This window comes from Typopeltis vanoorti, chromosome 2, assembly GCF_054136105.1.
Source record: "Typopeltis vanoorti isolate ZY-2024b chromosome 2, IOZ_Tvanoo_1.0, whole genome shotgun sequence".
In the NCBI taxonomy this organism is placed as follows: Eukaryota; Metazoa; Arthropoda; class Arachnida; order Uropygi; family Thelyphonidae; genus Typopeltis; species Typopeltis vanoorti.
The window spans coordinates 102,559,222-102,584,690 of NC_143550.1; the positions used below are offsets into that span (position 1 = coordinate 102,559,222).

At 34.8% G+C, this 25,469-nt stretch overlaps 1 protein-coding gene across 1 annotated transcript in view; it reads right to left on the reverse strand.

Annotated features, from left to right (window-relative positions):
* Nucleotides 1–2,417: 2,417 nt before the first annotated feature.
* SrpRalpha (signal recognition particle receptor alpha) overlaps nt 2,418–25,469 on the reverse strand; it is a 149,809-nt gene continuing 126,757 nt past the window's right edge. Inside the window, exons 11-13 of the mRNA XM_090412420.1 lie at nt 19,311–19,396; nt 15,950–16,126; nt 2,418–3,126 (exon numbers count right to left, since the gene is read on the reverse strand). Coding sequence (XP_090268546.1) covers nt 3,001–3,126; nt 15,950–16,126; nt 19,311–19,396 — 389 coding nt within the window. The 3' untranslated portion in view covers nt 2,418–3,000. The remainder of the gene's footprint in view (nt 3,127–15,949; nt 16,127–19,310; nt 19,397–25,469) is intronic.

The following is a 25,469-nucleotide window of genomic DNA, read 5'->3' on the forward strand; positions in this document are numbered from 1 at the left end:
TTTTTATATATGGGTACTATGAGAGCTCTACTCCAATCATCGGGAATTCATCCCTCTGTCCAGGCTTTCTGAACTATGCAGTGCAGCCACTGTAAGACTCTTATACCACCATACTTCAGCATTTCTGGTCGATTATCATCTACTCCTGCTGCCTTTCCACATTTCAAGCCTTTGATGGCTTTTTCTACTTCAAGTATGGATATGTATTCCTGACTGCATGCCTGGTCAGTGTTTTTTATCACTGTGCTGTCATCACTGCTTGTTTCATTTAGCAGTTTTTCAAAGTAATTACTCCACACTTCAAGGATATCTTTTTCTCCTGTTTTCATTTCACCTTTATCATCTCTAATTCCTTTTACAGCACTCTTTCCTCCATTCCTAAGCTTCTTCAACAACCTCCAGAATATTTTGCCACCTTCTTGATATTTATTTTCTATATTCTTGCCAAAGTCCTCCCATGACTTTTGTTTAGCTAGTTTTACACACTGTTTAGCTTTCTTACATTTGTCTCTGTATTCTGTCAGAGTAAAAGCTGACTTATTTGCCAGGAACTTTTGATATGCTTTCTTCTTTTCCTTCACTGCCTCTTTAACTTCCTGTGTCCACCAGGGAGTTCTGATTTTTTTATCCTTGCACACAACCTCACCACATGCCTCTCTGGCAGAATCAATCAATGTTTCCTTCAGAGTTTGCCACTGAATCTCCAAGGTTTGATTCCTGTTCTCAAACTCTTTCATTTTCTTTTCAATAATATTTCTGTATTTTAGTCTACAGTTCACATCTGAGAGCTGCTCAACTTTTATTCGTTTTAAAACTTTCTTACATGTTATTCTTTTCAATATGAAATTCAATTTTATCCTGCTCAAGACTAGATAGTGATCACTTCCAATTTCAAATCCTCTGTACACTCTGGTGTCCTGCACCAGGGAGAAAACATCACTATCAACAATAACATAGTCAATGAGACTTTTCTTATTCCTAGTCTCTTCTCTCCATGTGAATTTGTGCACATTTTTATGTTGGAACATGGTGTTAGTAATAACCAGTCCATGTCCTGAGCAGAAATCCAACAGATATTTGCCATTATTATTAGCTTTGCTCTTTTCTCCAAATTTTCCCAAAATATTTTTGTATGTCTCACAATCATTTCCTACTCTACTATTTAGATCCCCAACAAGGACCAACTTTTCCTTTTTCATTGTGTCAGTTGCTTTTTCTAAAGCCTCAAAAAATTCCTCCACTTCTACCTTAGTAGAACCTTCTGTGGGACCATAGGCACAAATAAGTCTCATTGTCCAGTTCCCCATTCTCATATTTGCCCACATTACTCTACTTGAGACTGACTGACATTCAAGAAGATTAGCCTCGTATTTTGTGTTGAATACTATGGCTACTCCTTCTTTTCCTTGATTGTCATTGCCTGAATATAACATTTTGTATTTTTTGCTCAGAAAGATCTCACCAGTTTTGGTCTTTTTTGTTTCAGTCACCCCTATTATGTCGATCTGGTACTTATCTAATTCCTCAGCTAGCTCCATTTCTTTGCCATTCAGGCTTCTTACGTTGATAGTACCGATCTTTAACTCTGGTGATGTTGAGTTGGGGTTTGTTTTCAGATTTGTTCCAGTAGCTGACTTTTCGCTGTTCGCCCTGGTTCCCTGGCGAAAACAACGGGGGCCTTGTTTAACCGGGCGACGCCCCAGCCGGCATGAAATTTTGTCACGTTGTACCATCATTTTTTATTTTGGTTTAACCAATAAGAATACAATTTGGTCGGCTAAATCACAAATTGCCAGCCCATCCTCGTTCGTTCAGTATCCAAGTAGATACCCAACAGAGTGCACCACGAGAAGGTGAGGATTGGACATTAGGTCAGAAGCCCTGGTCGGTTCTCTGCATTCCTTTAAAGGCTATGTGGAGGTCTCCTCTCAGTTATACAGCTTTGACCCTTAAGCACCCCTCCTAATATTTAATATTTTATAATTTTATTTTGTTTAGAAATGTATATACATATAAAATCAGTGATATATTTCTGTGATTTTCCAAACAATTCTGAGTAGATGACATAATAACATGATTCATATATCCCTAATCCACAGCATTAATTAATAAATGTTTCCAATGTGTCATGAAAGGCAATTGATATTTAATTTCTGTTAGCCTGTTCCTATTAGACCCCTTTTCTTTTGGGAAAAAAAAAAAAAAATGCATAAAGGTCTAATTATACTTATGATTGCAATAATAAAAATTATAATATCCCAGTAATTTGTAATTTATGGGTATTAAAATGTAAATAAAATAAAATAAATTGATTCTTACCTTTTAAGTTATTTATTTTCAATAAAAGTAACAGATGAAATAAATGAATATAAACCCACAAAATGCTTTGTACAAAATGAATGATCAAAACAACTGAATAATTGGAAAAGGCAAAATTTATTTCCTTCAACCAGTGTTAGAGTAAACCCCAGTCCATAAATATCAAATCCCTTTTCTTTCTTCTTCTTCTTCTTTTTTTATCATAATATGCAAGGTATGTACATTTCCGAAGACTTAAGTAACAGTCCACATGCGACCTCATGTACACATGCATAAATAGATGACCAAAATTAGGTAGCTAAATAAAACTTTCTTGATATAACCATATGGTTTATAAGATGATATTTTACATAGAAAAAATAAACTAATTAAACTGTACAAATATGAATAATAAATTTACTAGATACAAAAAAGTGATGACCAATGCATCCCAAAACAAGCCCTTTTCAGTTTCGACTATTGAAATTTTGAAGATAAGATCTAAACGCTACAGAGAAATTCTCAGTGCAGTAGTATAGTGAAGAGAATACTAAGGTGTCATCTACAAGATAGTGTTTCATAACTCTGCAACACACCATGTGATTTGTATAATTATCAAGTAAAAGATGCTTTCATTCACACACATTTACATATTTTAAATTTTTAAAAAATTAGAGGTACATTTTGTTGTCTATATTAAAGTCATTTCATAAGAGCATGTACAACAGCCTTAGCATTTAATGTTTTCAAGTCTGTGTAAGTTTGGCCTGTACCCACAAAGATAATAGGTTGGCCAGTGATGTATGTCATAGAAATTGCTGCTCCAACCTAAAGATAATAAGAAAAAACACTGATAAGTTATTATAATTATGATAATATCAACATCAACTGTATTAGAATTACACTATTTGTGCTAAAAAAACATTTCAGTAATGTTTAGGGACATTTTCACCAACATCATGCATTTCATATTTCACAATTCCATGTGTTTTTTTGGTATAACTTGATATAAAGTAATGTAGTACAGTAAATTCCTGTTTAGCCAGCTCCTATGGGACACTATCTATCATATCTGGTAAATTAAAAATTCTAATACTGAATTATCATTATAGACTACAACCATCAAGTGATCACAAACTCCACTTAAAATGACTGGTAATTAATTTACGGAATTGACAACGCATATAAAGTAAATAAATTAAAGATAACTTTAATGAATCACTTCTATATACGAAAGACTATTCAAAGAATCTTCAGCAGCTCTAAAAAACGTTCCTAACCTCAACAAATTTGGGTGCATGAAACTGCCCCAAATTTGGGAGACTTTCATTTTGAGAACTTCAGCCCAACTGCCAAGACTACCAAATTAGCCCGCAAGAGGGCACCATTAGGACTTTAGGAACAAAATTAGTTCTTATTTTCTTCTTCATTTGCTTTGTTAGTTCCTTAGTGCACATACCATATCTTTATGTTCCCGAAGATGGCAATGTGACATTGCCGAAATATAGAAGTGATTCATTAAAGTTATCTTTAATTTATTTACTTTATATGCGTTGTCAATTCCGTAAATTAATTACCAGTTATGTCTAACCAACGTATAAGTCTTACTACTAGAATCCACTTAAAATGGGAATAAATTATCCATTTCTCATCAAGGACTTTAGGAACAAAATTAGTTCTTATTTTCTTCCTCATTTGCTTTGTTAGTTCCTTAGTGCACATACCATATCTTTATGTTCCCGAAGATGGCAATGTGACATTGCCGAAATATAGAAGTGATTCATTAAAGTTATCTTTAATTTATTTACTTTATATGCGTTGTCAATTCCGTAAATTAATTACCAGTTATGTCTAACCAACGTATAAGTCTTACTACTAGAATCCACTTAAAATGGGAATAAATTATCCATTTCTCATCAAGTATAAAGCAGCCACCTGTGCTAAGAAATTAAATTTCTGAAAGTGACAGTATCTGCCGTGAGTTGCACTACTTGAGACTATTCTGAAGGACCATATTATTAGAATTTTATTAGCTTTTTAATAAAAACAATTTAGTATTAAGCCTCAACTAATAGTAAATTATGTAAAAAAGTGTGAAAATATCAAATATTGCATGATAATTTTACTTATTTCTTAAATTTTTACATTACACTACATGTGCTATATTTTTTATGTCAGAGTGCACACACCCTATGTCACAGGATGTAAAGGAACTAACATTTCCCTTCATTAAAATACTTTTACCCCCCCCCCATTTAGTTATTTCAAGTTTCTGTGCCAAAAATGTCTTCAAAAGAAAGATATGGATCTTTAGGTATCGTTCATTCGTAGTCCATTCTACACACTATAAGAGGAAACTAGGCTTTACATGCTTCCTAACTATGCCTTTGCTCAGTTCTCCACCACATGCCATGAACTATAAAATCTCACTTCTACCTATACTGCAAGATTCCCTTCCCAAGTTGTATGATTTTATATCTCTAAATATTATATTCTCCCCTCCCCCTCTCTATCTGTCCATCCATCCTCGGGTCAATTATCTTCCTTGCTACTTTTCATTGGATTTTTTCAATTGCCTCTTAACATCTGAATCTAGGTGACCCAAGCACAGTGGTCAAGATATGGTCTTATCAAAGCCTTGTAAAGTGGGAGAGGGAGAATGACTTCCTTATTCTTACAAGTCAGTGTTCTCTACAACGTCAGTTATCTGATGTGATGAGTTAACTACCTTAAACAATTTGTCCCTAAACTGACTTTACCATTACCAGGTCTCTAGCTCCATTAACTACTGACAGAAAATTATCATTAATATAATACTCTGCTTGCAATCTCCTTAGTCCAAAACGTATAAACTTGCACTCGGCAACACTGAATCATTTGCCCATAAAACCAATGTGATCAGATTGGTCAGCAAGGATTCAGTATCAGAAATGTGAGAAATTCAGTATCAGAAATGCTGTTATCTCCTTTCCTAACTTTGTATCAGAAGTTATACAACAAATGGCTCAAGTAATGGCCCTGTTTTAGCTACTGGTAATCCTCCTCTTAGACTCACCACCTCCACATTAATTTCTGATATTTGTCATTCAGCTACTCTCCTCTATGACACAAGCCTACTTTGCATATCCCTTTGAGCTTATACTATGACGTCTGGTATGGAATCCTATCCAATGCATTAGCAAAATCCAAAAGTGTTATGTATACTTTAGATTTCCTCGTCATTCAAATCATTTAAATCTTATGAAATGTGAGCAAACACTACAGTAGGACATACCATTAATAAAACATGCTGCTCTCTATAAATGAACAAAGCACTATCCACCTAGCTCTGAAAATGGATCCTAACTACCCTCTCCAACACCTTAACATCACTCCAAAGATAGCGGGTGGTCTATAATGGTTGCTACAATCCAGTTCCATCCTTGTATAATTGTATTATGTCCTCTTCTAATCATTAGAAGCTGCTCATGCTAACACTCAAGTTAAATAGACAAGTGAGGTACTGCTAATTCTTTGTACATTCCTTCAGCACACTCGTCAATAGCTAATCAAATTCCACTGATGTGCTCAAACCAAGCTCTTACAATAGCTTTAATGCACAAAACTCATCTGCCTCCTTACTTTCATCTAGTTCCATGTCAACATCCTGAAAACTAATAGGCCTGCCTGGGATAAATATCTTACTAAAGTGATCAATTAATAATAGTTGTTTCTGAAACATTCAACACTTTCCTACATTGAGCATTCACTGCTATTATTCTTTTTCCTACTGCATAGCAAAATAATTGCTCTAATTTTTTTCCTTCCTCACCACAGCTATCATTCTTCTACCCTGCTATTTATACTGCTCTGCAATCAGTCAGACTTTCTCCTAGTATTCAAGTCCACATTTTTATTTTCTTCAAAATCTTATTCAGTCCGCGTGGTTAGCCTAGTGGCTATGCGCTTCGCAACCATATGCCTGGGGAAGGAGTGTCCTAGGTTCGATTCCCGTCGGTGACGTGAGGAGCTGAAGGATCTTCCTCAGCCATAGCCAAGTTAGCCAGTCTTGGGCGTGGACAGCAGGGTTTTTTCCTCGGTTTATTCTGGGGTTTTCATCCCGCAAAGCAGGCAAACTGGCCTTGAGAACTTAACACTACAGCCCATAGGATATACCGCGGCATAGGGCTGACCACCTTATCCTGTAAACGGATTGAGGTCCGATGATCAATGGACCCTCGACACCGCAAGGTAAAAGAGGGTATAAAGAAGATGAGATGATGAGAAAATCTTATTCATTCAACTCCAAAGTAATTTATTCTCCTAACTCTGGATGCAGTCAGATACAGCTTTATTCAGATATTCTAAGACCATTTCTCATGCACTGATTACTGCAGGATGCGATTTTTCATGCTAAGTGCTGCTTCAAGCTACTTTATTCTATCAAATCACCTATCATATAAGTTCATATATATCTCTTTTTATTTAAAGTTTCACGTTTTTTAGATTCTCAGATGTCATCATCAGATCAAATATCTTGATGTGCTGCTTACTGTAGTTATCTCAGTAACTGTACACGTTCTCTTTCTCTTATTTTGCATGCTTTCTTCTCCTCCCTGCAATCTATATTCTCAGAGCTGAAATCAAGTCATAATGATAGTACTACTTATAAAGTTTATCTGTCTATGCATTTCAGTCCTCTTCAGATCACCCTGGCTTGTAAGCAGCATATATCTATGTATTTTGTACTGTTAATTTCTACATCACACCAAACATTGTCAAACTCATTGTGTTACCCTACCCATATTGCCACTACCATCATTCAGGACCACTGCAATGGTTGAGTTTATATTCCGCTGCAACCATCAGTAATATTCCTCTACCCATTTTATCCTGATTGCTCTCCTACACTGTACTCACTACATTCTATTCTAAGGGCATCTTCTATTAGCCAGTTCTCACTAATGCAAATATTTTTGGTCAGCATTTTTTACCAATGTTAAAAATTTACTGCCTTTATTCCCGATTCTTCTGGCATCAGTGAAGGTGCATGACAAACCAACTACCAGGCTTATGCATATTCTAGTAACTCTTAAAACCCAAGTTTTATTAGTTGCTAGTAGTTAAATAATTAGCCTAAGTTGATTCATCAACTAAATTCTCTATCCTACTGCTATAAACTAGTTTTTCTCATCTGAACAAAACTAGTCCAACTGTTATTCTTCTCTGTCATAACAATCTCTGGCCTTAGTACATGTGTTCAAACTTTCACATAGTCAAAGGAATAAGTACAACAAAGTGAACTATCTATATTCATTCTTCAACAAGAAATATTTCTCTAAGCATCTAAAACAAAATTCATTTAAATGCAATCCATCTTGCACACACAAACATTCATCCTTTCTGCCATCAAAAATATCCCATGTATCAAAATCAACCTGGGAGATTTGTCATTATACTGCAATCATTTTTTCCCTCTCTACCACTTCCATCTCTCACCTCTTTCACATGTCGTACTCTACTCCTTCCATTCACACCCATGTTATTTCTCAAATGCATCACTTGCCATGTCAGCTCATTGATACTTTGTTAGAAATTTTGTTTGAATTCACACCTCACAGTTTTCTATTTTCAATCAGCACACATTTGCTAACAAATACATTCCATACATACCATATCATCCAAAAGATTGCTTTTGAGTAGTTTCTGCTCTGGATAAACCAGATAAACAAAAGTTTACTGTATTATTCAGTTTGCAATCTCATAGCAGCTGAACTCAACAACAAAACTTTTTTTTTTTTTTTTTTTTTTAACAAACTACATAGCACAGCTAATATATTATGTACATTACCATGTATAACAACTACAACTTAGACATCCATCTACAACTACATGCATGTGAAGCCAGACAGTTTCACATATCTGTTGTAGACTATATTAAAAAATGGGCTGTGCATATGTGTATATACAATTAAATATGATAATGGGCAAATGATATGTAATTTGCACTGGCATAGATTAATCACACATTGCTCAATCATCTACATGACTGAGCATGTTATGATAGTTTGTGCCAATACAAGTAATAAAGAAACAGTCATCCAGCTGGGTTTGTTGATGTACATTAGTTTAGAGTAGATAAAAATAATGGTCCAACAACCAGAAAACTTGGAGATGGCAATGCTCTCTAGAGACAACTTGATGTAGGGATGTACACATTCTGCTGTTTAGAGAAGTAGGTTAAAACAAAGGGTGCCGAAATAAGCATGTCTCCATACAGATGCATATCACCTAAATATCATTACTTACTGTGCATTTTTGAAAATTATGGAGACAACTACCGTGTTTGAATAAAAACTTTAGTTTAATATAACTAAAATCTACATTTGACATTTTGACCTTTATGTCAAGGTCATCTTCTGGAGCATACAACTATACACAGAAAACAAGCTACACTACAATCAAACTAGTTTGTTAAAGACACTGACCAACCACTACAACAATTGTTGGCCTGACCTCTGGTGAATAAAAAAATAATAAAAAATTATACATCAAATGCTAGATTCCTATTATTAGTGTTATCTGTAATAATAACACTAATACAGATAACAGTAGTGTTGGTTGTAGAAATACATTGGGCACAACAACAAGTATCTATCTATATACATATATTAACATCATGTACATTCCAGCCAGTTGGTATGGAATGGTTTCTAATACTAGCTGAAGATTGGCTAGAGTCCTGACTTATGCTGGATCTTATATATTAGGTAGGCTGAATGTGTGCCATCCAGATCCTTGGAATTTTCATGCCATCTTTGTTGTTGACATTTGGATGGTTTATCAGGATTTCGCAGGCCTCCTTAAATATTTTTATTCACCAGAGGTCAGGCCAACAATTGTTGTAGCAGTTGGTCAGTGTCTTTAACAAACCAGTTTGATTAGTGTAGCTTGTTTTCTGTGTATAGTTGTATGCTCCAGAAGATGACTTTGACATAAAGGTCGAAACATCGAATGTAGATTTTAGTTATATTAAACTAAAGTTTTTATTCAAACATGGTAGTTGTCTCCATAATTTTCAAAAATGCATTCGGATCACCATGTAAGCTTAAAAGAAAGGATTACTTACTGTGGATTGAAGTGCATGCTGATGGACAGTTTATAGCCATTGTCAGTTAAATTTTCAAGAATTTTACATAATGATTATTAAACAACCTTCTCATGTAAACCAATGCAATCTGGCTCCAGCAGAAATTAGCCAAAGTGGGAGAAAGAGGTGAATGCATGGTTGTCTAATTGTTTGTATATTTTATCTTTCCATGTGAAATAACCAGCATGCACTATAAATTTGAATAATTTGAACACATCTAGGGGATGGAATGGAAATGGGACTTGATCGAATCAATAGTGAAGTAATATTGAAGCTTAACATTATGTCTGAATTTTTTAGCACATGGTTATTTAATATACTTTTTAAGCAAACAATTTTTTATAAAGGATGAAAAAATATCTGTAAGGGAATTATGTTTAGTAAGTTTGTATATAGCACTGTTTATACTATCGACAACTGAGCATAAGGTGCATCTTGTTTGGGTCAGGGGTGCTTAAGGGTCAAAGCTGTATAACTGAGAGGAGACCTCCACATAGCCTTTAAAGGAATGCGGAGAACCGACCAGGGCTTCTGACCTAATGTCCAATCCTCACCTTCTCGTGGTGCACCCTGTTGGGTATCTACTTTGATACTGAACGAACGAGGATGGGCTGGCAATTTGGGATTTAGCCGACCAAATTGTATTCTTATTGGTTAAACCAAAATAAAAAATGATGGTACAACATGACAAAATTTCATGCCGGCTGGGGCGTCGCCCGGTTAAACAAGGCCCCCGTTGTTTTCGCCAGGGAACCAGGGCAAACAGCGAAAAGTCAGCTACTGGAACAAATTTGAAAACAAACCCCAACTCAACATCACCAGAGTTAAAGATCGGTACTATCAACGTAAGAAGCCTGAATGGCAAAGAAATGGAGCTAGCTGAGGAATTAGATAAGTACCAGATCGACATAATAGGGGTGACTGAAACAAAAAAGACCAAAACTGGTGAGATCTTTCTAAGCAATAAATACAAAATGTTATATTCAGGCAATGACAATCAAGGAAAAGAAGGAGTAGCCATAGTATTCAACACAAAATACGAGGCTAATCTTCTTGAATGGCAGTTAGTCTCAAGTAGAGTAATGTGGGCAAATATGAGAATGGGGAACTGGACAATGAGACTTATTTGTGCCTATGGTCCCACAGAAGGTTCTACTAAGGTAGAAGTGGAGGAATTTTTTGAGGCTTTAGAAAAAGCAACTGACACAATGAAAAAGGAAAAGTTGGTCCTTGTTGGGGATCTAAATAGCAGAGTAGGAAATGATTGTGAGACATACAAAAATATTTTGGGAAAATTTGCAGAAAAGAGCAAAGCCAATAATAATGGCAAATATCTGTTGGATTTCTGCTCAGGACATGGACTGGTTATTACTAACACCATGTTCCAACATAAAAATGTGCACAAATTCACATGGAGAGAAGAGGCTAGGAATAAGAAAAGTCTCATTGACTATGTTATTGTTGATAGTGATGTTTTCTCCCTGGTGCAGGACACCAGAGTGTACAGAGGATTTGAAATTGGAAGTGATCACTATCTAGTCTTGAGCAGAATAAAATTGAATTTCATATTGAAAAGAATAACATGTAAGAAAGTTTTAAAGCGAATAAAAGTTGAGCAGCTCTCAGATGTGAACTGTAGACTAAAATACAGAAATGTTATTGAAAAGAAAATGAAAGAGTTTGAGAACAGGAATCAAACCTTGGAGATTCAGTGGCAAACTCTGAAGGAAACATTGATTGATTCTGCCAGAGAGGCATGTGGTGAGGTTGTGTGCAAGGATAAAAAAATCAGAACTCCCTGGTGGACACAGGAAGTTAAAGAGGCAGTGAAGGAAAAGAAGAAAGCATATCAAAAGTTCCTGGCAAATAAGTCAGCTTTTACTCTGACAGAATACAGAGACAAATGTAAGAAAGCTAAACAGTGTGTAAAACTAGCTAAACAAAAGTCATGGGAGGACTTTGGCAAGAATATAGAAAATAAATATCAAGAAGGTGGCAAAATATTCTGGAGGTTGTTGAAGAAGCTTAGGAATGGAGGAAAGAGTGCTGTAAAAGGAATTAGAGATGATAAAGGTGAAATGAAAACAGGAGAAAAAGATATCCTTGAAGTATGGAGTAATTACTTTGAAAAACTGCTAAATGAAACAAGCAGTGATGACAGCACAGTGATAAAAAACACTGACCAGGCATGCAGTCAGGAATACATATCCATACTTGAAGTAGAAAAAGCCATCAAAGGTTTGAAATGTGGAAAGGCAGCAGGAGTAGATGATATTCGACCAGAAATGCTGAAGTATGGTGGTATAAGAGTCTTACAGTGGCTGCACTGCATAGTTCAGAAAGCCTGGACAGAGGGACAAATTCCCGATGATTGGAGTAGAGCTCTCATAGTACCCATATATAAAAAGGGAAATAAAACTGAATGTGAGAATTACAGAGGTATTTCCCTACTGAGTGTTCCTGGCAAGATCTATGCAAGTATACTTGAGAAACGGTTGAGAAGAATTGTGGAAGAAAAGCTTGGTGAAGAACAAGCTGGATTCAGGCCAAATAGAGGCTGTCAGGATCAGATCTTCACTTTACGACAAATAGTCGAGAAAACATGGGAATATAACAAAGATCTGTATTTAAGTTTTGTCGATTTGGAAAAGGCATATGACAAGGTGCCAAGAGAGAAGCTATTCAATACGCTGCAGTTATATGGTGTCAATGGGGCATTATATCAAGCAATACTTAGTCTTTATTTGAGTTGTGAGTCAGCAGTTAGAATTGAAGGAAGTACAGGAAGATGGTTTAATGTTAAATCTGGTGTGAGACAAGGATGTACATTATCCCCTCTGTTATTCATTATCTATATGGATCACATTATGAAGGAATGTGGTATTAAACCTGATATCAAAATTGGAGATGTTAATGTCAGCTCTTTGCTTTATGCGGATGATGTTATACTTCTAAATAAATCCGCTACAAGTCTGCAAGATTCTCTGACTAAATTGAATAGCTGTTGTAATAGATATGGTATGAAGGTCAGCAATAAAAAGACAAAGACAATGAAAATAGGCAGAATCATTGAAAATGTCAACTGTGTTGTGAATGGAGAACCTGTGGAACAAGTAAAACATTTCAGCTACTTAGGCACAATTTTTACTGAAGATGGTAAACTAAATATAGAAATAGACAACAGAATCAGCAAAGCTGGTATCGTGGGAAGTCAATTGAATAAATTCATATGGAATAAGAAAGAAATTAGTCGGAACACTAAATTAGCTGTATACAAGACTGTGTTCAAACCAATTTTAACTTATGGATCTGAGAGCTGGGTCAGAAGTAAAACACTTGATCAAAGACTAGAGACCGCAGATATGAGAGTCCTGAGAAAGATTAGAGGCGTGAACAGATGGCATCAATGGCAATATCATATTAAAAATGAGGATATTAGGAAAGAACTTGACATTGTCAGCATCCAGGAATGCGTTAGCAGAGCTAATCTCAGATGGTATGGTCACTTAAATAGAATGGGAGAGGAAAGATTAGCAAAACAAGTGTTCTCTGCCAGGTTGGCAGGAAAACGACCCAGAGGAAGACCAAGATATAGGTGGATTGATACGGTACAAAGTGTGCCTTAGACGATAGAAATATAAGATCTGATAAGGTTGGAGTCTTGACAAGTAACAGACTGATTTGGAGGAAAATTGTAGATAGGAAGTTAGTAATGATGTAGTTTTTTCATGTAGTACTGTCATATCCTGTACACCCCTTGAGGGTACACGGCAGGAATTTGAAGATGATGATGATGTTTATGAATTTTTGGCTCCATATATTCTGGGTGGCTTAAATGAAAAGGCATGAGTTTAACAGTCTCTTTTGGCCAGGACATGACTTTTTTTTTTTTTTTTTTTTTTTTTTCCCTCAGCAATTTATGAACTTTATTCTTTTTTGTATTAGTAGGATTATGATTCATGATTTTTTTATATAGAATGATCTTGTAGAAGATTATGCATTTTGAATTATGATTATGAATCTATTTGATTCATTATCATAAGTTGCATTACCTTTGTCTGCTTTTATTATAACAACACTCTTGTTATTTTATAGCTCTTAAGGCTGTGAACAACAAGGCTGAACACTATCCCCTACTGTTATTCACATTATGAAGGAAATGTGGCATTAAGTCTGATCAAAATTGGAGATGGTAATCTCAGTTCTCGACTTTACGCAGTGTAATCGAAATAAACCCAGTAGAAGTCTGAAGGATTCCTTAACAGAACTGAATAACTGCTGCAGCAAATTTGGTATGAAAATTAGCAACAATGTAAAAGAATATGAAAATGTGAGGAGCATTGAAACATAAGTTGTCTTAAATGGGAAGCCTACATAAGTAAAACATTTCAGACACATTTTTTAGTGAAGAGGTAAACTGAATATGAAAATAATATGAATAAATTTAGATAAAATAAGAGAAATTAGTTGAAACTAAATGCTAAAATAGTTGTACAAGACAGTAACCAGTTTTAACTTTAATTATATCAGACAAATTATATTCTTGTTTTAATCCTTTATCCAAGTACGCACATGAAGTATCTTCACAACCAGGCTACTTGTATACAGATGTGTTGACTTCACATCAACTGTGTCAGTATCTCATATCACTTCCTCTTTGATATCTATATTACTATGCATTATGAGAAGGGGTCATTACCCAGACAGGTATCGACTTTATTGCAGTCTCATCAGGGAAGCTAGACCCAGAAAGATGATACATTAAATCACCTATAAATGCATTAAATTCCCATATAAAAGTAATAAAATGGCATACACTGTATTATTATTAAAGCACTCAGAGCAAACTTCATTGTGCTTGGGCAAGGATTAAAATAATAATTCATTTGTGTAGCACAGTTTACTTTGTAAGCAAGCAAAAAAATCTTTTTACAATTATCTTTAATCCACAGTTGCACTGATTTAATCCTATTATCTTTGTTGGTCTAGCTCCCACTGATGAGACCTGAATAAATGTCTGAACTGGTCAGGGTGAAGAGTCTTCGGATAATACATAGATACAAGTAGCTTAATCGTAACGATACTTCATACACAAACTTTGCTTACATTTGGGTAAAGGATAAAAAAAAGAATAGTCTTTTCTAGTCTTGTATAGAATCTTGCCTAGGATAATTTATATTGTACTCTACTCTTAGCATTTGTGAAGATCTCTTGGTGACCAATCCTCTGGGCTTATTAAATTTAACGTAGTTAGGTGCTGGCATAACTTTTCTGGTTCTCTTTCTTACAGCAAGTCCCAAGAGTTAGTGTTATATGGAAAAATGTTATTAATATTGTAATCATACCTTTCTCCACCTAATGGAATGAAACCATCTGATATTACTATATCATTAGCAAAACAATCCTCCTCTCATATCATGTCTGTCCTTAATTATATCTGATTCAGAGAGCAATGGCTAGTAAATGTCTACAATCTTAGGCTTCAACATATTCACCAAGGCAGTAAACTCTTACCTAATGGCTCACTTATGTAAGTATCTTTATACATACTTGATAAGTCTGAACTTGACAAGCACACAATCATTCTCTATCATAATCACTTCCATGATTATGCACATTCATACGATTACCACAGATGCATAATTTAATCACTCTTACACAGATTCTCATCATTCCTTCCATCAAGATCTAGCAATTATGCCAATATTAGGTCTCACACCAATAAATATTTCTCCCAACTCCTGATACCAAATGCAATCAAGTGCAGGTCATACCTCTTATATAAATCCATTCTCCTCTCAAACTCACTACACACATCCAAAACCTTGCAAATAATTCCTTCTACACAATGAGTGCATGGAGTTGTTTATCATCATAGCTCTTCTTAACATGTTCACACTCCAGGCTGTATGTTGTGCCTTATGCTGCATTAGTATAGCACAAAACATGTTCTATCATGAATGTGTTAATTCAGTACTATCATATCTTGATAAGAGACCAAAAAGTTTCACTCTCACTTCTTATAAAATGGATGATAAAATTGATACTTCAAAATTCATGATTCACTAAAAGAAATGTACATATACAATGATAAATAATTACTACTTATAATGTTGACCATTACATAAACAATCTATAAAATAGTATATCACATTGTGCAATCAAAGAGACATTTTGGTGTGGATACAAAAATTCATTGAAATCCATCATGGTTTAATAGGGATATTCAACAACATGAAAGATGACAAAGTCATAAGATATGTGTTACTTAGCTTTACTATGAAAAAACAAAACTTTCTTAGCAGATATCTTTGTAACTGCAGGACCTATTTTTCAAAACAAAAGATATTGTTAATTATGGAAAAAAAACTGATGAAACCTGAATAAATCTGGAATGGCTTGATTTTTTTTTATTTATTATTATTTTTTGTGGAAATATTGGTTCTTAAATGTAATCCTTCAGAATATAATGTTCAAAATTTAAGTATAGAACAAATAAAAAAGTAAAGAAAAGCGTCATACCTTGTCATCAATTGTATCAAATTTAGTAAGAACAATACCATCAATAAGATGAGGATTATCCTGTTTGGAATGATCAGCTAGTGCTCTGTTAAATTTAACCAGTTGATCTACAGCTTCATTTCCTACCAGAGCTTCACCAACAAAAAGTACTAAATCTGGAGAATTCACCTTGATAAGCTAAAAATAATAAAAACTGTTTAGAGCTAATCAAACACAACAGATAAAAAAAATTAAATGTGGCACAATAAAATTGGGATCTGTGAATAATGATATCTTCAAATAAGCAACTGCATTTCAGCTGTTAATTTTTAACAAATGTTTCCAAATTTTAGCATCTTTCAAAATACCAAAAATTGTGAACTCACTTCTGAATTACTGGAAATAGAATGAAGTGTACTAATAAGAAAGTGCTGAGGTCTGGGTAACTTTGTGTGTGCATCATACAACAAAAAAAAATAATTTTGTCATATTTCTTTTTTCTTGTTGTAGTTGTATTCATACTTGAATTTGATTTTAATTATTTTAGTTTAATTACTGGAATTAGTTCAATTTTTAATTTCCGACACTTAATTTTTGTCTAGCTCAAAATGAACAACCAGTCAGCAGAATGAGAATACAGAAAGAAATTAAAAAAAAAAAAGCAACTATTTAAAAAAAATCATGATTCAACAAACTGCTAAACATCAAGTAAATCCCAGTTATTTGAAAGCCTGGTTCAAAAGATCTTGGGAAATTGAATATATTCAAATTACACAAATACTTCCATACAGATCGCACATGCCCACTTAATTTCTATACCCTCAATTTCTCTATAAGAGGAGATTGAAAAACTACATAAGTAGTATTTGCACATGAGCTATGATCTTTTGTTTAAAAAACTGGCTGTTAGTCCTCTCTCTCCCCCCACCAAAAAAAATCCTTCAGCCTTTGTAAAGGCTAAGCACCCCCCCCCTCCCCAGTGAAGGCAAGAAAAGTGGTCTTCATCTGCAGGTGATAATATTTTTCCTCCTGGAAACAGACCTATCATAGCAATAGATTTCTGTAAAGCCAAAGTTACTTTGCCATGACAAGCCACTGACCTTAACATGTTAAATGGAAGATGAGGACCACTCAATGTTTGTATGTGTGTGGGCTGTTAATTATATATTAAATATAGTTTTTAATTTGAAAAGTAAGCCACAGGATTTGATCCCAGATCATTCCAAAGGGTATCATCATTACTAACAGAGGATGCCTTTGGCTATGGAGGATCTCAGACCGAGAGGATTACGACTTATTTCTAAGTCTTCTTCTTCCTTTTTACATATTAGGCCTGGTGGCCTGTTACGGAGCTGTTCTTAGCCCTTTCAAACCATAGCCGTCCTGAGGATAAGGTGGTTAGCCCTATGCCTCCCGGTGTGTCCTATGTCTGTAGATGCACGTGTTCATGCGGCTGGTTTGCCTGTTCTGGGGGACGAAAAACCAGAGTTTCCTGAGACACCCACCCTTCCTCACTTCACTGACGAGAATCGAACCCAGGTCTTTCATACCAAAGGGCTTCGTCTATACCAACTGAGCTACAGAGGCTCTTCTAAAAAGTCAATATACCTTATAACAAGGAACATCACAAATCTGCATATCCTATACTCGATACATAACAGATTTTGTCTAAATTCTGAAAACCCACAGACAATATATTTTTAAAAAAAATCATTTTAATCCATAAAAATCAATCTGCGTAGGTATAGGATGTAAGCTAAATATTCTCTCATGCACACACAATCTGCAATTAAATCTAACGTATTACAATTAACTAAAGATAATGTCCTTAAATGACACTGCTTTTTTGGGAGAGAAGGGACTTTTGAATCTCCTTGCCCTCTATCATATATTAAAGACCCCATCCTTCCATTTCCTTGTCACATTAAAAATCTCAAGGTTCCCCCCCCCCCCTTTCAAATCTTCAGATATCATAAGCAAAGACAAATAAGAATGTACTTACAAATATTTTATTTCCCTTCTCATCTTCCCTTTCATGTTAGGCTCAATAGCCTGTCGCGGCTAAGTCACTTGGTTTCTTTGTAAGCAAATTAATGCTCCGACAGTTCGAACTTAGGTCTTTCCAACCACAGGGCATTGTCAATGAAATTCATCTCCCAGCTAAAGACAATCACAAACATCCATGCCCATGACAGGATTAAAACCTGTCGCCTGTTGGTTGGAAAGTGGATATGCTAACCACTCAGCCAACCAGGGCAGAAATTGACATTTTCTTCCGAGTATGTTCCCGAGTTTCCAAAGTTTGGTTCTTGTTTTCAAACACTTTCATTTTTTTTTGAATACCTGTATATTTAAGTCTACAGTTTACCTCTGAACTGCTTCTTTTCAAAATTGGTAATCACTTGCTATTTCAAATTCGGTGTATTCTTGTATCAGGAACCAGCATGAGAAGATATCACTACCAACAATAATACAATCAATAAGACATATTTCTTGTGTCTTCTCTCCATGCAAAGCCATGCACATATTTATGTTGGAAAGTGGTATTAGTGTGATAATTAGTTCACATCCTGAACAAAAATAAAGGATGACGGCTAATAATGTAGCAGGTACTTACCATTATAATGAGCACGGCCCTTTTCTCCAAATGTTCGTAAAACATTGCTATGTCAAGTATTCATTTTCTACAAAAGTAGAACCTTCTCACAGAAGTAAAACCTTTTTTCTATGGTCACATAATTGTCCAGTTCTCCATTTTGCACTGTGCCTATATCACCTCTAATCGAAACTGCCTACTATTCAAGAATTTCATCTTCGTTGTATTGTAGTGTTGAATGCTATAGCTTTTCTTAACACATTTGCCCAAACATAACTTTCTTATTTAGAAGAATCCCAGTAAATCAAACATGTTGACATGGCATTTCTGTTCTTCTGCCATTCTACTTCTTTTTTTTTTTTTTTTTTCAAGTAGCTGACATTTAATGTTTATCCCATTTCTTGATGAAAACAACAGAGATCTTGTATCTAGACAACACCTTAGCTGGCATATTTTATCATGTAGTATTAACATTTTTGGTTTAAGCCAATAGAGAATACAATCTGGTTGGCTATCATCATATATTTAGTATCTAGGTGGATACCTACTAAGAGGGTGCATCAGAAGACGAAGACTGAACATTGGATTACAACCTCAGTATTTCTATGAATTCCTTAAAGGCTATGTAGGTCTCCTCCTAGTTATCTACTTTTAATCATTAAGCAAAAATTATATTATAGTGATGAAAACATCACTATAATATAATTTTTATATCAGAAGGGTGTTATAAATAAATTATAACAAGATTTATTTCAAAACAAATAAAGTATAATTGCTAATACATACTTTGGCTAAAGCTCTCATTAATGGCTCATTATCTTGCATTCTTCCAGCTGTATCAATCAATACTACATCAAGTTTCGAATCCCTTGCTAAAAAAAAAAAAAACATAGAAACAAAATGTTTCAGTATTATTAAAGATTGGAAAAATATTTAATATTCCATAAATATTAATAAACGCATATCCATAAATACCCAATGGAAGGGATGAATATTAAACTGGTGATGTGGATATGAGAATGGCTCATGGATAGATACCAAAAAGTAGTGTATGGAGGAGCACAGTCCAGGATGAAGCAGGTGACCAGTGGTTTGCTCCAAAGTTCTGTGCTTGGACCAATATTGTTTAATTTGTTTATAAATGACATAGTGAATGATTTGAAGGGAGATATTCAGTCATTTGCTGATGATGCATAGTTGGGTAACATAATAGTTAATCAAGCTGAAGTAGAGAGCTTGCAGGTGATTTAAATAAGCTGGCAGTAATAATGAAAAGATAATGGATGTCAGTTCAATGTGGAAAGGAGTAAAATTATGCATTTTGGGATTGAAAGATTACAAACTGTGTACTACATTAATGGAATTGTACTCCAGGGGATTGATGAGGCTAGGTACATGGGGGTGTTGGCAGATAGAGAGTCAAAGTTCAGAAGGCAAATTGCTAAGGTGTCTAAAATAGTTCATAAGATTACTTGGTTATTGAAGAACACAACTAACATGCAGAGATAAGGAAGTTATTATTCCTCTTTATAAGACATTGATATATCCACATCTAGATTACTGTGTTCAGGTCTGGTTGCCTGGATTCCCTGGAGATGAGGAAATGGTAGATAAGATTGAGATGAGTGACCAAGTTGGTGAGTGGTGTAAAAAATGCTCTCTACATTGATAGAATAAGAGTTTATGGGTTACAGAAGTTGGTTGATGGGCAGAGAAGAGGTATTATAGAAACATTTAAATTACTAAAATGGTTTAATAGGACTGATGCAGGGGAAATATTTCAGCAGCTGGATAGTGGTGGAAGAACAAAAGGTCATCCCTGGAAATTAAGTAAGACTGTGGTTAACAAGGGTGTGAGGACTAGATTTTTTGTTTGGAGAGTGAATGAATGAATGAATGGAGTGCATTGCCTGACTCAGTTGTGAGTGCTTTGTCTATCAATGAGTTCAAAAAGAGAGGTGTATGATAGATATTGTGTGGATAGTCTGAGTCTCCCACGATGAGTCTACTGACTCCATGAAGATGCCCATATAATAATTATAATAAATGTATATTCCTAAATTACTGACCAAAAGACATTACTCAGACAGGAGAAAGTGTCTTGCTTGAACAGGTATGGCTCTTTTTTCAGGTGCTGAATTATCCAGGACAAGGAGATACACTTCTCCATTCATGGTAACACTGATAAAAATCTGATTCAATCCTACAGCACACAAAACATCTCTATATTTTAGCAGCCTGAAGTAGCTGATGTTGTTTGGTCCCCAGTTCCAGCATCTGATCTCCTAATCCTCTAACATACAGTGTGAATGTTGAAAAGTACATGATAAACATTATGAAGATCCAGTGCGTCCTCCAACTTTAAGGATATGGTAAAGCAGTTTTGCAGGTTAACCACTAGATAGTATATAGAGCCAAACCAGTAGTAAACTGACATAATCCCACTGTCTGATCATACCTGGAAGGAAGCCATGTAGTGGTATGGGAATTACGATTTAGTGTTTCTGTATATATGAGAGTTACAATTTACTGTTCAGAATACACAAGTTAAAGACTTGCTTAGTTGACTGAAAGCGTGAGATTTTACCACTTTAATGCAAAGCACTGTTAAGATTACACGTAATGGTGGCAGTTTCTCTGCTTTGTTAATGAAGTGAAACTGGGTATGTTATGCATGCACAAGTGAGAATAATATGGTAACTAGAAAACAGTTGGGAAAAGCTAAGAAGAGAGATACAAGATATGTAGACATGAAAGGATTTTTGGAACAAGTTAGAGAAAAGTTCTATTAGTACTAGGCTTTCACAGAGAAAGAAAGATGATTTAAAAGTTATTTAGCTGGAATAAGAGTTGTGGAAGGAAATTTTAGAACTTGATAAATGAAGCTTCTCATACAGAAGTAGAAATGTTTATTGGATATCAGAAGTTCCATTTGAATAGTGATTTAACAGCTGGTTTCAAAGAATAGATACAGCAAGTTGATTTTCAAGTACTCAATCATTTTTCCTTGGGAATCCTTCATACAAAGAACAGGAAAATGGTTGTGAATCGTGAAAATGAAAGAAGGAAATGTTTTACCATCATCCTTCTAGTGGGCATTTAAAGGATGAAGTGTGCAAAATATAGGATCTTATTGTCCAAGTCTAAACTATTCATAACTCTTATACATGAAATCTACACTTATTTTCTAGACTTTCATAATTGAAAAGCAGTTTCCAGGAAAAGAACCATTTCTGCTAAAATAAATAAAAAAACTTTCTTTCAAGAGAAGTCCAGATGCAGATAAGAAAAATAATTTTCTTTTTAGCTAGCATATTTTGGGGATCCCAGATGAGATGTAATTTACTTAATTATTTCTTTAGATTCTCAAGATGAGATACTATGGTTAAAGTCCAGAATATTGTATGTTACATTTAATATATTTTACTGTTATTAAACTTTTTTTTTTCATTTTTGTATATAGAAGTGTGAAGACTCAATTTACTTAATTATTGAGGAAATTAAGATTGATATTTAAAATAAGAGAATTATCATAGTAGTAGTAGTAGTAGTAGTGTGTGTATATATATATATATATATATATATATATATAGGATCTTATGTGTGTTTTGATTTCAGTATAGAAATATGATACTGCTGTCAGCTTATTTTTACAATTGGCAAAATTGATAAGATTCAGTAAATGCTATTTGAAAAGCAAAACTTTCTAATAATAATAGTTATAAATTTCTAGAATGCTTTTGTAGGGGCTTTTGTATATCTAAGAGTAGAGACACTCACTACGTGTTCCTTCTTTTTCACTTCACCTCTTGAACACCAGCATGACAATAAACACAGAAGATATAGTATCAATGTAGTTAAAATAAACCTTGCTCAAAAATTTCCCCCAAATATCAGACAAAACTCCTCTGCATTCACTTCAACATTTGTGACATAAACACCAACTTAAGTAATGTACACCATCACCTACAGACATCCAAGTCCAATCTCCTGTTCTCTGATCAGACTAAGTTGCTGCCACAACCACCAGTCCATCTTAACTGTCCTAATTATACTCTGCATGATTCTTACTGCCACAATGGTGGTCCTGTGCTTTTGTAAACTCTGATATTCTTTGTCAGAGGATGTCTGATCCTGAATCTCTTCTTTTTTGACTTTCTGTGGCTTAAGATTTCTTTGCCTCATTATGTTTTAATTATCTGCCATCTCCACAACTTTCCCAATTCTGAAAATCATTCTCACTCTTTGAATTCTTATCCATGAAGCTTGACTTCCTGCAATCCAATAACTATAAGTGAAGTCATCATCCTTGATGTCTACAATACCAACTAGCTCTATTTCCAATTCCATCAACCAAGTTTGAAGTGATGCTCAGAAAATTTTGATAAACAATGACCTAAAGCAAGTTGTTTATCTACTGGCCAGAATACCCAACTATTCTCACCACCACTCTGGATCTCTTCCTAACCAGTTCTTCCAAGTACGTTGTTCAGGTGATTCAGATCATAACCTTATACAAGTTCTCTCTCTCTATCTATCTATCTAGCAGAACATCCACCCCCTCAGCCATTCATAACCTGTATCCTTTGGTACTATAATGCCAAAATGGGAAGATGATCTCCAGGACTTTTACTTATCCTTTCCACAGTAAGACTACTGTTTCTGTTCTCTAGATCCAGATACTTGTGAGTGTTAAAGAAATTATACATGTTGGAATGAGGGGGTTCATCCTTACTCTTCAAAATTCCTACCTGGTATTCAAACCATGATTTTCCAAGAGATATACCAGAGAAATCTATGAAAAAAAAAAAAAAAAAAAAAAGCACATATCATAAGTCAAAGACATAAGCCACTTATGTAAATGTATTATTTATTTCTGTAGAAGTTTTGGCTATGTTTCATAGCCATTTTCAATATATTACAGTAAGAAGAGATGAACATAAAAATGAATGATTAAATTAAAAGTACATGATATTATATGCACTATAGACTACAGGGGGGGTAAATTAATCTCTATCTACATTAATAGATATTAAAGACTAGATTAAAATAAAAATAAATATTTTAAATTTAAATAATTAATTACAATTTTTATAAAACACAAATGGTGAGTATTAGTGATAACTTCCAAAAACCAAGAAAATTTAATGCTGGTCATTTTTTTTTATTAAAGTTAGGACTGTGAATGAGTGTTTCAGTTTTCTTTTTATACAAGCTTTCCAGAAGAAAATAACTTCTGTGTAGAACTTCAGTATTCCACTGAATAGAATATGAGTATAGACCCTCAACTGCATGTTTCCTCTTTATCACTCTTCAACACCAACATGACAAAAAAATTCACACTTTCTCAATTTGGGGGAAGTTATCTTAACTAATACTCACAGAGCATGTGTTTCATAAAAATTGTATGTGTTGGAAAGATCTTCCAAAAGATAAGTGCTATTTTGAGTGATAATTGGCAATATTTTGTGAATTTTAGTGTTGTACTATTTATTTTTGATAACAAAGTGTGCTTGTGTGATTTATTAATTGAAATTGCCTTCTTTAAATATAACAATGGCAGTACTTATGAGGACAACCACATAGGCATCGGCTGGTGCGACTAGGCGAGTGCCATGAAAATCAAGTGGCATTATGACATACTTTTCAAAAATGATTCGATGTCGTGAGTGTAATATGTATGCATGGCAGAGTGCAAGAGATGTGTTTGTGGAGAGAGAGAGAATGAAAATTTTGTAGGATGTGTGATATATTATTAGACCACGAGACAATAAATGTGAAATAGCTAAAAATAGAAGGCATAAATGAAAGAAACGGAAATGAAACAGAAGCTACTGAAACTGAGGAAGTGAAAGAATGCAAGAATGTGGAAGCAAAAGTTAGTGATAAGGGAGCAAAAGAAAGTATGAATGAGGAAACAGAAGTGAGGTGTGGCAGAACAAGAAGTAGTGAGACTGCAGAAGTGACAGAGTGAAATTGTTGGAATGCAAGATTTGATAAAACAGCTATTAAAAATGAAATGAGGAATATGCAGAGTGATGTTAGATATTTACTGGAAACTAATGAAAGTGTGAAAGAGAATAGAATGGAAGAAAAAAAAGAGTAAAAGAGGTGATGAGCGATTCCAGGATAGCAGTATATGGAGATTCCATAGAGGATCAATTAATGAGAGAGAGTCCATAAGGTCTGCTATCCAGGAGGGAGAATGAGTAGAAAAATTCAGGCATTGGACACTGGAATATGAGGAAAAAACAAGCAAGAGAGTTAGTGGTGAATTGGGGACAAATGATCTAAGTGGATATAAGGAGCATATAAGGATGAATATCAGGAGCTTATTGAGAAGAGTGAAAGATAACAGTGGAGTGGGAAAGATTGCCAGTATGTTGCCAAGGTATGACAATGATGAGTTGCAACAGAGTCAAAATCATGAATAGTATGCTAGTGGAGCTGTGTGAGGAGAAGGGAGTACAGTTTTTGGATGTATGGCATGTGTTTGAGGGAAGAATGCAATTATACAGGCATGATGGATTGCATTTGAATGGCTTTGGAATGAGTGCACTGGAGAAAATGTTGCTGGATGGAAGCACAGTGTGTTGATGCATGCAAGAGATGAAGTGAAAAATCAGGAGAGTAGTTGAAGAGGCAAAGTGCTTGGCAGTGAAAACAATAGTAGTAGTGTGAGAGATCAAGAGAGAATGGAAATGCAAGAGGAACAGGGAGCCCAGGTGGACAGAGAAATATGGAATAGGGAGAGTGAGTATTGAAAATGGCACTGAATGTGTGTATGAAGATGGAGTATATTGCAATATGGGTGGGGAAGTTGAGACTGAGCAGATATATGTGGTAAGTGGTGATAAAGGTGACTGGGCAGGTGTGGTGGAGAAATCACAAAGTGGCTTGGATAAGACTGGTTATAGACCTAAAAATGAATTACTGTGTTTGTTT